The 13,182-nt window shown below is 34.7% G+C and overlaps 2 protein-coding genes across 4 annotated transcripts in view; one reads left to right on the top strand and one right to left on the bottom strand.

Annotated features, from left to right (window-relative positions):
• LOC107701624 (coiled-coil domain-containing protein 191-like) overlaps positions 1–9,953 on the bottom strand; it is a 12,245-nt gene extending 2,292 nt beyond the window's left edge. The window contains 14 exon segments of the mRNA XM_016503664.1: positions 82–225; positions 1,185–1,286; positions 1,467–1,549; positions 2,943–3,034; positions 4,253–4,668; positions 4,740–4,983; positions 5,182–5,372; positions 5,452–5,596; positions 6,441–6,843; positions 7,644–7,673; positions 7,676–7,771; positions 7,856–7,985; positions 8,458–8,496; positions 9,739–9,953. Of these exon segments, the coding sequence (XP_016359150.1) occupies positions 82–225; positions 1,185–1,286; positions 1,467–1,549; positions 2,943–3,034; positions 4,253–4,668; positions 4,740–4,983; positions 5,182–5,372; positions 5,452–5,596; positions 6,441–6,843; positions 7,644–7,673; positions 7,676–7,771; positions 7,856–7,985; positions 8,458–8,496; positions 9,739–9,837 (2,214 nt within the window). The 5' untranslated portion in view covers positions 9,838–9,953.
• A 1,630-nt stretch (positions 9,954–11,583) lies between these two features.
• The window catches only part of LOC107701667 (queuine tRNA-ribosyltransferase subunit qtrtd1-like), a 22,941-nt gene continuing 21,342 nt past the window's right edge, over positions 11,584–13,182 (top strand). For 2 of the 3 annotated variants that reach the window (XM_016503722.1, XM_016503720.1), the window contains exons 1-2: positions 11,698–11,783; positions 11,900–12,170. In XM_016503722.1, coding sequence (XP_016359208.1) covers positions 11,971–12,170 — 200 coding nt within the window. In that variant the 5' untranslated portion in view covers positions 11,698–11,783; positions 11,900–11,970. Of the gene's footprint in view, positions 11,666–11,697; positions 11,784–11,899; positions 12,171–13,182 lie in introns of those variants that run through there. The other variant, XM_016503721.1, reaches the window with a different exon arrangement.

Genomic DNA, 13,182 nt, shown 5'->3' with positions numbered 1-13,182 from the left:
TGTGTGTGTGTGTGTGTGTGTGTGCGTGTGTGTGTGTGTGTGTGTGTGTGTGTGTGTGTGTGTGTTTGCAGTAGTGCTGACCTGTGTGTTGACATGGCTTTGCTCCAGTAGGTGTTTCCATGGTGCCAGGCCTCGGTGCAGTAACAGGGTTCTGAGGTAGTGCTGGGCCACCCGCTTTGACAGTTCCTGTTCCCGTTCTGCTCTCTTCTGCTTCTCAAGTTCCCTCTAAGTTCACATTAACCCACAAACACACACACACACACACACACACAGTTACTTAAAACTTGTGTGCAAGTTGGCTGTGTGCATAAACATGATGAATACATTAATTTAATGTATTATAAACATTTTTTTTTTGTATTTTCTAGATTTGCACTGTGCAAAACTCATTTGCACAGTGCTACATTGTTGCCAAGTTATTCTGAATGGTTTTTAGCATACTGCTAATCAGTTCCTAGAGCATTCTGGGTGGTTTCATACTGGCATTCTACACAGTAAAAAGTGGTAACCTACAATCTACATACAACTCGTTTATATTTTATTAAAGTTCATATCTCACAACTCTATTTTGTGTTTCTGCCATGTATTAAAAAAGGTAATTGTGACTTTTTGTCTCACAATTCTGACTTTTTTCCCCCGCAAGTTTATCTCTCACATTTCAGACTTTTCTTCTCAGAATTACAAATTCATATCCCACAAAATTGTGAGATATGAACTCAGAATTGCAAGAATAAGGTCAGAATTTTTAGGTAAAGTCGCAATTACCTTTTTTATTTTTCTATTCTGTGGTGAAAATGGTTTCCATAATTTCTGCCTGATTTAACTCATTAAAAATGTGTCTTGTTAGTATAAATTAATGTATTTAGATTGATTCAGTGATGTTAAATAATATTTTAAAATTGAATAAAACCACTTAATTTACCATTTTCAGGTTCAATTACCATTTTTTCCCTAGATAGGCTTGGGATTATTTTCACCCATTTCATCATCCGAAAAAGCTGAAAATCATTCAAACGGGCTAAAAATCATAATTACAATTACTTCAAAAGTAAACAGACCCCTCTCCTCAATAAGCCGCATGATTTGAGGCATCACTCATGTCTGTAGCATAAACAATGAATAAAACATTAAAAGTAACATAATCCAATGATGTAAAACCCATGATAATGTGTTTGACCACACACCTTTCTCTGCTGCCTCTTCTCTTCCTTCTTCCTCTCTACCTCCTTTTGTTTCTCCTCTTCCTCAGCTCTGAGTCTTTCCTCCTCAGCTGCCTTCATTTGAGCCTACAGAACAAAAAAAGGAGAGGCTTGTGTGGCTTGATTGGTGACAGCAGGTGCGGGTGATCAGAACTCAGGTGACTGTGATCGGGTAATTATCCTGGATGGTGACTGAAGTGACTGTGATGAATCCCTGACAGTTTCATCATATTCACATTTCTATACTTGAAGAGAGGCAAGTCTTACCAGTTTCTCCTCCTGTTTCTGTCTCCTCCGCTCCTCTATCTCTCTCCGGCGTTCGGCACGCTGCTGTGCTCGTTCCTTCATGGCTGAAAGAAACATAAAAAAGGAAAGTGAGAGACAGAGTTCGTGGGTGACCGAGACATCAGTAAAGGGCCAGATTAAAGGGTCACTGTGAAGTTCTGCAGCATTTTCTTCTGATCTTATGGTTCTTTGGTACAAGTTTGATGTGTTGCTTGCATTTGTATTCAAGGCGGCGTCTCGTATCACACCAACTGAGTGATTTTTTTCAAAATCTCATTGTCATTTGTAGTGTTTCACTGATTAAGTCATGTATTGCAACCAGGATCAGGAATTCACCATGGCTCGAGACAAAATGCTACCAAAAGTGACAAAAATGTTCTAGATATTTAAAATATGGGGGAAAATTGCCCCTGTATTTAGCACATTCCCCTGTTTTTTGAATACATAATATTTCATTCTATTATGAATAGTTAACTAACTTTACTTATATATAATTACTTATTTAATATAGTGTATTAGTGGGAGAAAAATGAAAAGTTCTGAAAAGCTCACCAATGTAAAGTTCAAGTATGAGAAAATTACAAAATAATAAAAAAAATACTTTTCTTACTACTTTTTAAAATGTATTAATTATTGCATTAACGTATTGTTAATTTAAATATAGCTCATATACAGTGTTTTATGGGAAAATAATTATAGTTTTGAAAATACAAACTCACCAATGCAAAGCAAAATTAAAGAAAAATATATATATATATTCAAGAAAAATCGACTTTTCTTATTAATTTGCAATAATTTATTAATTATCTTATTATTAATTAAAAAATAATCATTGTTATCACTAATTTAAATGAATGAGGTGGAAAAACACAATCACCATTTACAACGGGCTGTGTTTATGTTACATGACCTTGCGTTTAATGTAAAAACATTTTGATCAGATCTGAACAGGACAATAGCTTGTCAGTTTATCATTGTGAGAAAAATCTCATTGGTCACTGCCAAGGCCAGGACAGTCCACCTCAGAAATTGAATGACAATATCAAAAATAGTGGATGTCACTGATGAGTCGGCAGGGCCTTTAACTCAGCAGGATGTTGACTCATAGGGGCTGTTAACAACCACCCGCTGACAGATGCAACCTTGTGCACAAACTCCCTCAGATACTCAAAAAACCCTGATAATTGAAAAAATATGACTATGTAATCAATAACAATGAAGCTCAAGTTTTAACACATGGAAGAGCCATTGTGCGGTTTTGGTATTGTTCTTGGTTTACTTTACATAGAGTTGCACAAGTGGATTATGAGTGTATAGAGATTGTGTGCATCTGTATCAATGCATTCAGTATCAGAGAGGATTTAAAACTAGGGCATAGCCATGAAATTAATTTTCCATGCTTGGAACAACCGTAGTGACAGTTTCCCAACTGCTCGAATGCGTATGTGTATGACTGACCTTGTACTGTAGGCTGGGGAAGAGCTGCACAATGCAGAGATGCTTTTTGGTTGGTGTGGCTGCTGGTGTTTTCCCCCGAGGCACTCTTTGTTCTGATTGGTCACTGCCAAGGCCAGGACAGTCCACCTCAGAAATTGAATGACAATATCAAAAATAGTGGATGTCAGATTTCTTGTATTTATTCAGTTTTCTTCATTTGAAGAAACTGTAAAGATTCGTCTCACAAAAAATGTCAAGAAACGTCAGGGTCATATTTCACCCCATATTCGAAAGTAAAAAAGATATTATATTTTAAATAAAGAAAATATACCTATTTTAAAGCCATTCATATTTTTTGCATTGTGGCATTATTTTAATGCCACTTATGCAAGTTTAAATACTTAAATAGCAGCCTACTGTAATGCACAAAAAATATAATTCTCATCAAAGTAATAAATAAAAATACACATGACACGACACTATATAATAAAAATAATGATATTAAATTCTGCATATAACACTACTATTCTGGGGTTGGTAAGATTTATTCAAGTCTATAATGTTCACCAGTGCATTTATTTGTTCAAAAATAAAGTGAAAACAGTAATATTGTGAAATATTATTACAAGTGAAAATAACTGTTTTCTATTTCTACTTCACATGATCCTTCAGAAACAATTCTAATATGCCGATTTGGTAAGGTAACATTTCTTATTATTATCAATGTTAAAAACTGTTGTGGTGCTTGGTATTTTTATGGAAAACGTGATACATTTTTCAGGATTCTTTGATGGACAGAAAGTTCAAAAGAACAGCATTTATTAATCTATTTATTAAACAGATTTTTATTACATGTTTTGTAACATTTTAAATGTCTTTACTGTCACTTCTGGTCAATTTAACGCATCCTTGCAGAATAAGTGTTAATTTCTTACTGTAATATTAACATATTGTCTCTGTATATATAAATACATTTATATTTAAATTGTAACATTTGTAAATTATAACTGTAAGTGTATATCATCGTAGTATTTATTTTACTGAATTTAATTTATGCTGATTTTAATAAATTATTTTTTATTTTAATTTATTATTTAATTTAATGATATAAAATATTTAAAAACATGTTGTCTAGACAGAATTATTTTCATTGCTGTATTACACTAAAGAGAAAGATTTTTTTGCATTTCATTAATACAAATTAGAGTATGGGGGTCTGATTTCCTATAAGCAAAATAAAAATATAATTCTTTTGATTTTGGGGTGAAATATGTCCCAGATATATGCCACACACATATGGGGGTACCTTGACAGGATAACCTGTATAGTACCTTGCGGGTTTTTCTGTAATTCGGTTTGCTGTCTCTGTGTTGGGTTTAGGCAGACAGCATGTATTTGTAGCTCCAGGAGGACCTGTTGCTAACAGAGCAATTTTCTCTGCCTCATGCCTCTGTTCCAGAATGTTCTGTCTTTCTTGCAGATGCCGAATCTGTTCCTGTTGCTCTTTCAGAAGACGCTTCTGCTCGGCTACGGTTAGCTGCAGAGCCGCATGGCGGTGTTTGAACTGTCCACCGCTAAGCTCTGCACTTCCACTTCGGGAGGTCTGCTGCTGTTGCCCCTGACGGAGCTGTTGTAGCTCAGCAGATGAGAGAGCGGCATGGCGACGCGTCACCTGCCAGGCCTGGGTGGGCGGGGTCTCTGAGGCTTGTGCAGTCAGTGAACTGCTTTCTGGAGCTGCTGCCACATCCTGTAGTGTGATGAAGAGAGTTTGTGGAATAGTTTAATCAGAATAAAAAATATTACAGTATATGTCCTTACCTGATGGCTGATGTTTTCTTTAGGACTGAGTGTTTTAAATAGGTTACTAACTGGTGGAGATTTTTCTGCTCCTAGTTTCCTAGAAGCTGCCGCATTGATCAAAACAACCATTTTACGTCGGGTTTCTTCTTGTTGTTGGAGAAGCTCCTTGCGATGATGTTCTACTTGACACCACACACGCCAATCACTGAGGCAGCGCCTCAAAAGCCTCCTGCGGTCACTCTCCACTGCCTGCTGACAGCGCCTGTGGGACAGATATGGCTTAAAACCAGTCTGACTGCCAAGATGAATTAAAGCCTTTAATTAACCTTTAATTAAGCAATTAACATGCTCTTTTAGTCTAGTCGTTTAGTTAGAGAGCTTTGCTTTTCTTTCAAATGTTTATCAAGATGTTTAAGCCCTATGTTGACAGTGACAAGTTTTATAAATTGAGCTCTCCTGCCTGTGCTCCTGTCTCAGCTCCTCCTCAGTCCTTTCAGCTTCTTTTTCCTCTCTTCTTGCCCAGACCAGAGCCCGCCATGACCGCCACGCTCTCAGCTGCCTCCTCCAATCACACAGTGCCGCTGTCTTGCCCATGCGCACCCTTCTTTCCAATATCACCGAGTACCATGCCGTAAAATGCCTGTGCATGCACTAAAACATGTATGCAACCAGTCAAAAATCGTAAGAGTTTATTGCATACAATATAATAAAACTATAAATGTCTTCTAACTTGCAAATCGAGAAGGTGAACTCTGGCTTCCAGCTTCTTCAGCTTAAGTTGAAGATCTTTGTTCTGTTTCTTCTGTGTGGAATTGTGATGTTTTGGAATGAGAGAGTTTTCAGTGGCCCATTGTTTCTGAAGTCTTTCCCTCTCCCTGTGCAAGATTGAAATTAAAAAATGTCACGCAATCATCTCTTCAAAAATCTGAATGCCATTTGAATTAGAAAATTATATAATTGCCCTAAAAAGTATCTGGACACTTAAACCACAATTAAAAATGTATTAATGTGACTGCATTGAATAAGAAATTATATATTTTTTTAAAAAAGGACAAATACATTCTTCAAGGAAAAACATTCTGCAACAATATGAGCCTCAAGCACTGAGAAATGTGGAAATTTATTCTTAAGTGTACAATGAGATCCTTCTTACTATGCTACTTTTCACCAATGGTCTTGTCCTAAAATGGCAAATGAGGAAAATACAAGATTAAATAATCATGCATATATAATAGAACAACTGCAGTGGATATAGTGGGATGTTTGTGTCCCAAAGCCCTATGGTAGGGTGACCATACGTGCCATTTTTCCCGGACGCGTCCTGGCCAGGATTTCTATATTGCTTTGATTCAACGTACCTCGAGAGCGTTTTGAAAACATAAGGAACCGATGTCATACACTGATCGGTCTGCACACGCAAACAAAGCCAAACCCTAGATATTTTAGGCAATATAGAAATCCTGGCCAGGATGCGTCCGTGAAAAATGGCACGTATGGTCACCCTACCCTATGGTCTTTTGATCAGGCCCGTCTATGAACTTGAGGAGAACTGACTTCATACATTCACTAAAAATTACTTTGTGAGCGGTAAAGATGCCAAGTGAAGTTAGTTGTGAGAAAAGGTTTAGCATCATTTCTTTGCAGATACCTCTTTTACTTTGACATTCATACATTTTTAATTGTGACTAGAGTGCCCAAATACTCTTGTGGTTGTTGTACATGTTTCGTGCAAGCTGCTCCACACTCCTCCTCTCCTCCATCTCTCTGCGTAGGCGAATCATCTCCTGCTGGATCAGTTCTTCCTGTCTGTGTGCCTCCTGCCTCTTCTTTCGCTGCTTCTCCTTTTCCAGTTGCCACGCCTCCTCTCGCACCTCCCTTAGCACTTCCTTCTCTTTACGCAGTTTCTCATGCTCTGCATCTCTGCGCATGCGGTTCTCCTTTACCTGCTTGTGACGCACCTCCATGGTAATGCTAGGGTCCCTCCATTTCTTCTTATTCTGATCAGAGTCTACTTTAAGGTCCTCCACTATCCCAAAGTCCAACACCTCGGTTTCCATCAGGTCCTGGAGGAAATTGTGCACTACAGAGTTCTCCTCTTCCTGTGCTAGGTGAAAGTACATGTCTAATGAAAAAAGAGAAAGTCCAGATTAGATCAGTGTTGTTAATGCTAACTAAAACACTAAAAACGAATAAATTATTATTAACTATTACAAGTTGTTTTTGGTAATTGAAATAAAGCTTAAATAAAATAAAATATAAATATTAGATATTAGAAAAATTAATCTTAAAAAAACATACATGAACATGTTTCCTTGGCAACTAACTGAAACAGTATTATTTTATTTTATAGTATTTTCGTTTTATTCATATTTTTTATTAATATATTTCTGTTTTCATTAAAATTTTGTCATTTTTAGTAGTTTTATGTATATATTTGTTTTATACATTTTTATTTCAGTTTTAGATATTTTTAGTACCAAGTTAAACTAAATTAAAATGAGAATTGTTGCCTTGGCAACTAGCTAAAAAAAAGTTTTTTTTTTAATTCATCGTTTATTTTATTTCAAGTAACAACATTTTTTAATGGTTTTAATTTTAGTTCAGATTTAGTGTTAGTTAACTATAATAACCCTGAACTGAACCTTGAACCATGAACTAAGTTGAATTACAAAAATGACTAAAACTGAAATTAAAATAAAGTTATATAGAAATATTTAAAAAAAAAAACTAAAAAAATGACAAAAGCACATATAAAATTACTAAAACTTGAAAACTGAAAATCTAAAAATAAAAACTCAAAATATTAATAAATACTATAATAGTATCTAAACAACCCTAAAATAACACTTGTTTAGATTTTATGGGAATTCTTAAGGTAAGCTTCAAAAAACAAAGAAGGTACTTCCTTCATTTCATTTGTACCATCAAAGTTATTATAGCTGGATTGTGTGGTTGTTTGGATTCTTCCTTCTCCTCTTCCTCCTCGTCATCATCCATTTCAAGCTCCAGACGTAATTTCTGGTTCATCCATTCACTTAGAATTGACTGAGCTGTAGAATACAAGTGGAACTGTGGAATACTGATAAAAACCTGCACAGGCATTAAGTGCTGAATATTAAATAGTTAAAGATTACCTTCACTGTACGCATCATTGTGATCCTGTAGCTGCTCTACATTCTGCAGAGCCATACTTTTTTTTCTACCACATGGTCTCTTAATGGAAAACACCTCAGCTACAGCAAACTCTGAAGCCTTCTCCACCCTCTGAGAAGAATTATGAAAAGAAAATTATATGTAATACATAAACACAGACTCTGCATCCCTTATAAACAACAACAAAAAAGTACACTTTAGCATACTTTAGAAAAAGAGTACTTATTACAAAAATAATATACTTTAAAATAATCTACCCAAATGTAATGTTTTTGGACACTTTCGGGAAGGTTAACTGAAATTAATAAATAATAATAAAATATCATGGAATACACTTTTAAAAAGTGTACTTAGGCATGTTAAGAAACAGTCAAGAAAGTGTACTATATTTAAGTACACTATAAGTGCACATTCAGTACAATTAAGCACACTTCTTTGTCACAAGCGTTGACATACATTTGCATTAATTTTCTGCATGACATGTATTGAAATGATTGAAATGTACTTACCTTCTCCCACTGCTTTATGTCATATGCATTAATTTTCTGCATGACATGAATTCAAATTATTGAAATGTACTTACCTTCACCCACTGCTTTATGTCATTCTCATTCAGCTGCACCTGCAATATGAGATATGAATTCAGCTCTGCTCATTGTTTCAATCCAAAATAGACTGAGACCTCAAAATGTATTACCGGCTTCTCTACAGTCATAAGCTGATCATTGGGTTAAACCAAGAGCTTTCCAACCTTGCTCATGCCTGAAGTTCACATAAACTGATGTGAATTAGTCACACTGGCCTCACACATCTAATCCCTGGATAAATATCCCGTGTTACATACACCCAGTGTTGGGGGTAACACATTACAAGTAATGCGAGTTATGTAATCAGATTACTTTTTTTCAAGTAACTAGTAAAGTAACGCATTACTTTTTAATTTACAAGAGAATATCTGAGTTACTTTTTCAAATAAGTAATGCAAGTTTTTTTTTTTTTCCAATTTATTGATTGACAGCTCTCCTGTCCCCATGTTGAGAGAAATCAGAAGATGTTACTGTAGTTCTAAAATAAATATGAATATGCACTAATTCACCTCACTCACAAAAAAAAAAACAGATTCAGTATTCCTCAAAATGAATAAAAATAATGCAACTCAGAATATGACGCAAACCTGCAATAATTAAATGTTTAACAACACAAATATGCTTTATGTATTTAATCCCATTCTATTAACCAATGTCTTTGTTTCTGACCTTCGATGATCCAGTTCAACCATACTAATAAGCAAAAAATACTCTAGACAAACATTTGTGTGTCTTTTTTTATTGCTGAAGTGTGTTGAAATTTCTTCTTCTGCATTCTACTATACGGACATAAATTTAATTTCCCTTCAGCCTGTGTCTTATTCATTTCACTTTTGGTGTGAAAAGGCTTTTATATTTGCCAAAAATATAACTTTTTTATTTTAAAAACAAACAAGCAAGCCCTGTCCAGATTTTAAAAGTAACGCAAAAGTAACGTAACACATTACTTTCCATAAAAAGTAACTAAGTACCGTAATTAGTTACTTTGTATGGAGTAACGCGGTATTGTAATGCATTACTTTTAAAAGTAACTTCCCCAACACTGCATACACCTGAAGGGGTTTTCATTGCGCATTTGAGCTAAATCCTTCTGCTGAGCCACAAATCTATTCATTACTAATAACCAATGTGAATGACCAAAGATAACCTGAGTGTGACATATATTTAGATTAATACCTCTGGCTGAATATTGTAAAAAAGGAAACGAAGGAAAACACTATTACGAAGCTACATCTTTGAAGAACTGAGTGAGAAAAGAGGAAGCAGGGTTTACTCGCCTTAATACTGCCTGGTGTTTTTGTCTTTGTCGTTTTCCAACGAAAAATATCCGGTCTGTGAATGGGATTTGCCATGGTCGCTTGTACATGGGCATGCATTTGGATTGTAAGCTAATATAATATGTTTTCACATGTTTTCGAAGTGTATGTAGCAGCAATTTACAGTATAGGTTATACAAATTTAGCTTCGTCAAAACATTCATGTACTTAAGTGAGAAACTTTTCGCCCAGCAATGGAATTGTGGGATTTGTAGTTTACGCAAAGTGACGTAGCATGAGTTGGCGCCTAAAAAGAACTACATATCCCAACAAGAACTGAGGAGGACTGAAGCGTCTACTTTGAAACCATGGAGACAGTACGCCGACGATCCTACCGGCTCTTGTGTGGCCATGGCCATAGTTGATCTCAAAGGTGAACTGCTAAGCTACTAAATGCATTTATTTCAGATGCTGACCCTACAATTGTGTTTTTTAGTATTTAACAATTGTAAATGTAACAACCGGTATTGCAATATTTGTTGTTTAGCCTATTGTGTGAAAATCAAGGTGTGCAAATTAAGTAAAATTCCCAGTTCCCAAGCTAAATGTGGAATTAATTACGTTAACCTATAGTAAACCGTTTTTGTCTGTTTAGTTTTAACTTTAAAATATAGAAGTTAGAATGATTTCATGTTCTATAACCAGTGCAACATATATCAAAATTATTACTTTTCTGGGAAGATAAAACAAAAACGTTTTCAGAAGTAATACAGTTTGCATTTTATTTGCTTTGCCACAACATATTTCAAAACCACATAACTGTGACCATTACATTTTACAACAACTCTTTTGTAACATATCAAAATTCTACCTTTTCAGGTAGGCTATATGGTTTAACCAGAATTTTTTTTCTTTTTTTTTTACAACTCGAAAATGTGCAAACTGAATAAAAATAAATAACTACCTCACACTGGAGGTCAACATGTTAAACGTGCACGTAGTGCAATAACACTGCAAAAAGGTGTATATTGTGCAATAAAACAGTAAACAAACAAACAATACAATGCTCAGTGAAAAAAAAAAACTTGATCACTCTGATCAAACCATTGTTATCATCTTTATCACTTTAATTTCTTCTATGCACAACGTAATAAGTTAATTATTGTATGCAAAACAATGAAACCGTTAGTTCTTAGCATTTATTGCTATACAACAGCATATATGATTTTTTTTCTCGTCAGTGTTTTTCTCTTCAGAGTTAGTTCTTGTATGCAATGCAGTTCAACAAGCACCTGTCATGTGTTATCTCTTCACTCAGAAGCACAACGGACTAAGTTACTGCAATGCAATATACATGTTATGTCTACAATGCAGAACGGATGAGTTAGTTCATTATTTTTTATGTTTACATTTGTTAAAATATGCTTTGAAATTAGCAGCAGAAAATATATAACACTAAAATAACTGAATCAGCTAAATTAATTGAGCAGCTCATGCTCATTACCATTTTTCTGAATGTGACAAATAGGTCATCAAAATTCCACCTACTTTAAGGTTAACAGCCCGATGTGACATATATGTCACCACAATATTTTCGTAACTTGTTTTATATCAATTTGTTCAAGAAATATATTAAAAAGACAGATGGTAAAAAATAAAATAATAATAACAACAACAACAATAATAATAGGGGTTCTCAGTAAGTTTAAGATACTCAATCAAATTACAGAGGTTTATGACTTCTTTTTCTTCATTAATTTTAAAGATAAGAAGTAATGACACAATTCTTTGTGAAATATGTAGCCATATGGAAATCAAATGCACAGCTCTGCGCTATAGAAATGTTATGACGTCGTAAATATGAGACCCAAGTCAAAGCGCTACGAAATATTTCTGCGACCTGAAGTTCCCACATGTCCTGCTTTCGGAAGCAGCTAATATCACATTGGTAAGCTTGAGACGTTTTTAAAAGAATTATTGTCGAAAATGACATATTATTTTTAATTCACTGCTAACAAGTTTTCACGGCGTAGAGTGCTCGTTGTATAACGGAAACTTTGCCTCAGGTTGGTAAACTAGACCGTAATGTCTTCTATTTCATTCATATGTGTATATTTGCTTGTCAATCACTATATCCCTCTGGAAAATGAGAGAATAAAGAGGTTGAATGTTGTTTTTGCAGGTGATAAGCTGTCATTTCCTCCAAGTTTCAGAGAAACATTCACATAAGGAAGCTACAGCTCCACAAGTGGGATGAAACTGGAGCTGTCTCGAGTGGTTCAGGGATGTCGCCTGGGAGTTTTGACTGGACTGGGAAAATCAGGGCAGCATTCACTAGAGGTGCCCGGCTGTCTCCTGTACACTCGCTGTGCAACTGTTCCCCATCTGACCCAGGACACATTACACACGTTGAGAGACCTGCCATCAGTTACACAGGTGTCAGTGGATTGCCTGTAAGAATCTAGTTATACTCACACATTATAAGTTATAAATTCAGCTTATACATTCAGGGACAGGGATTCACTGAATATTTGGCCAATAGTTTTTCTAACCAAACATGTGGGACTGCAAAATGACATAATTTGCTGTCAGATCACAAAATTTGATGTTGAGACAACTTGAATTTTTCACGGCATTCACAGTGGATGGAAGTGTATGAAAGTAGTGATTTATTATATTTTTGTCTTGTCATCTGTAAAGTTACCTTGAGTTCCTGGTAGGCACTTTATACATATATACAGATCAAAAGTTCATATATACTGATCTCTTATGCTTACTAAGGTTGCAGCATTGCATTAATTTTGACCAAAAATACAGTAAAAACCGTAATATTATTAAATATCATTACAAATGAAATAACTTTCCTATTTTAATATATAAAAAATATAATGAAATATAATCTATTCCTGTAATGAAGAGCTAAATTTTCTGCATCATTACTCCAGTCTTCACTGTCACATGATTGTTCAGAAATCATTCTAATATGCTGATTTGATGCTCAAGATACATTTCTTACGATTATCGATATTAAAAACCGTTGTGCTGCTTAACATTTTTGTGAAAACTGTGATACACTTTTTTCCGGATCCTTTAATGTAAGTTAAAAAACAACATTAATTTAAAATAGAAGACTTTTGTAAGAATAAAAAAAGATAAATGATTTTGATGTATTGTGTCACTATGATTGCTTGAATCAATGCAAATTCAATGTGTATTTTCCAATCATGCCAGTGCCGTATTATTATTATTATTATTAATAATTAGTTTGAGTTATTATTGCTTTAGAAACTGTAGCTAAAAAGGTACAGTTAACGTTCATTTCAGTTAACTGAATTAGTTAACTTCAGTTAGTTAACTACAATAGTTAATGAACCCTGTTGTACAGAACAGAATACAATAAACCATCTACAAAAGAAAACCTTTAATCAAAAAATTTAATTGCATTAAATAACAAATAATGTAGCC

The sequence above is a fragment of the Sinocyclocheilus anshuiensis genome, unplaced genomic scaffold, assembly GCF_001515605.1.
Source record: "Sinocyclocheilus anshuiensis isolate Anshui unplaced genomic scaffold, SAMN03320099.WGS_v1.1 scaffold1626, whole genome shotgun sequence".
In the NCBI taxonomy this organism is placed as follows: domain Eukaryota; kingdom Metazoa; phylum Chordata; class Actinopteri; order Cypriniformes; family Cyprinidae; genus Sinocyclocheilus; species Sinocyclocheilus anshuiensis.
Note: the sequence above shows the minus strand (reverse complement) of the source record. Positions and strands in the feature narration are given on the sequence as shown.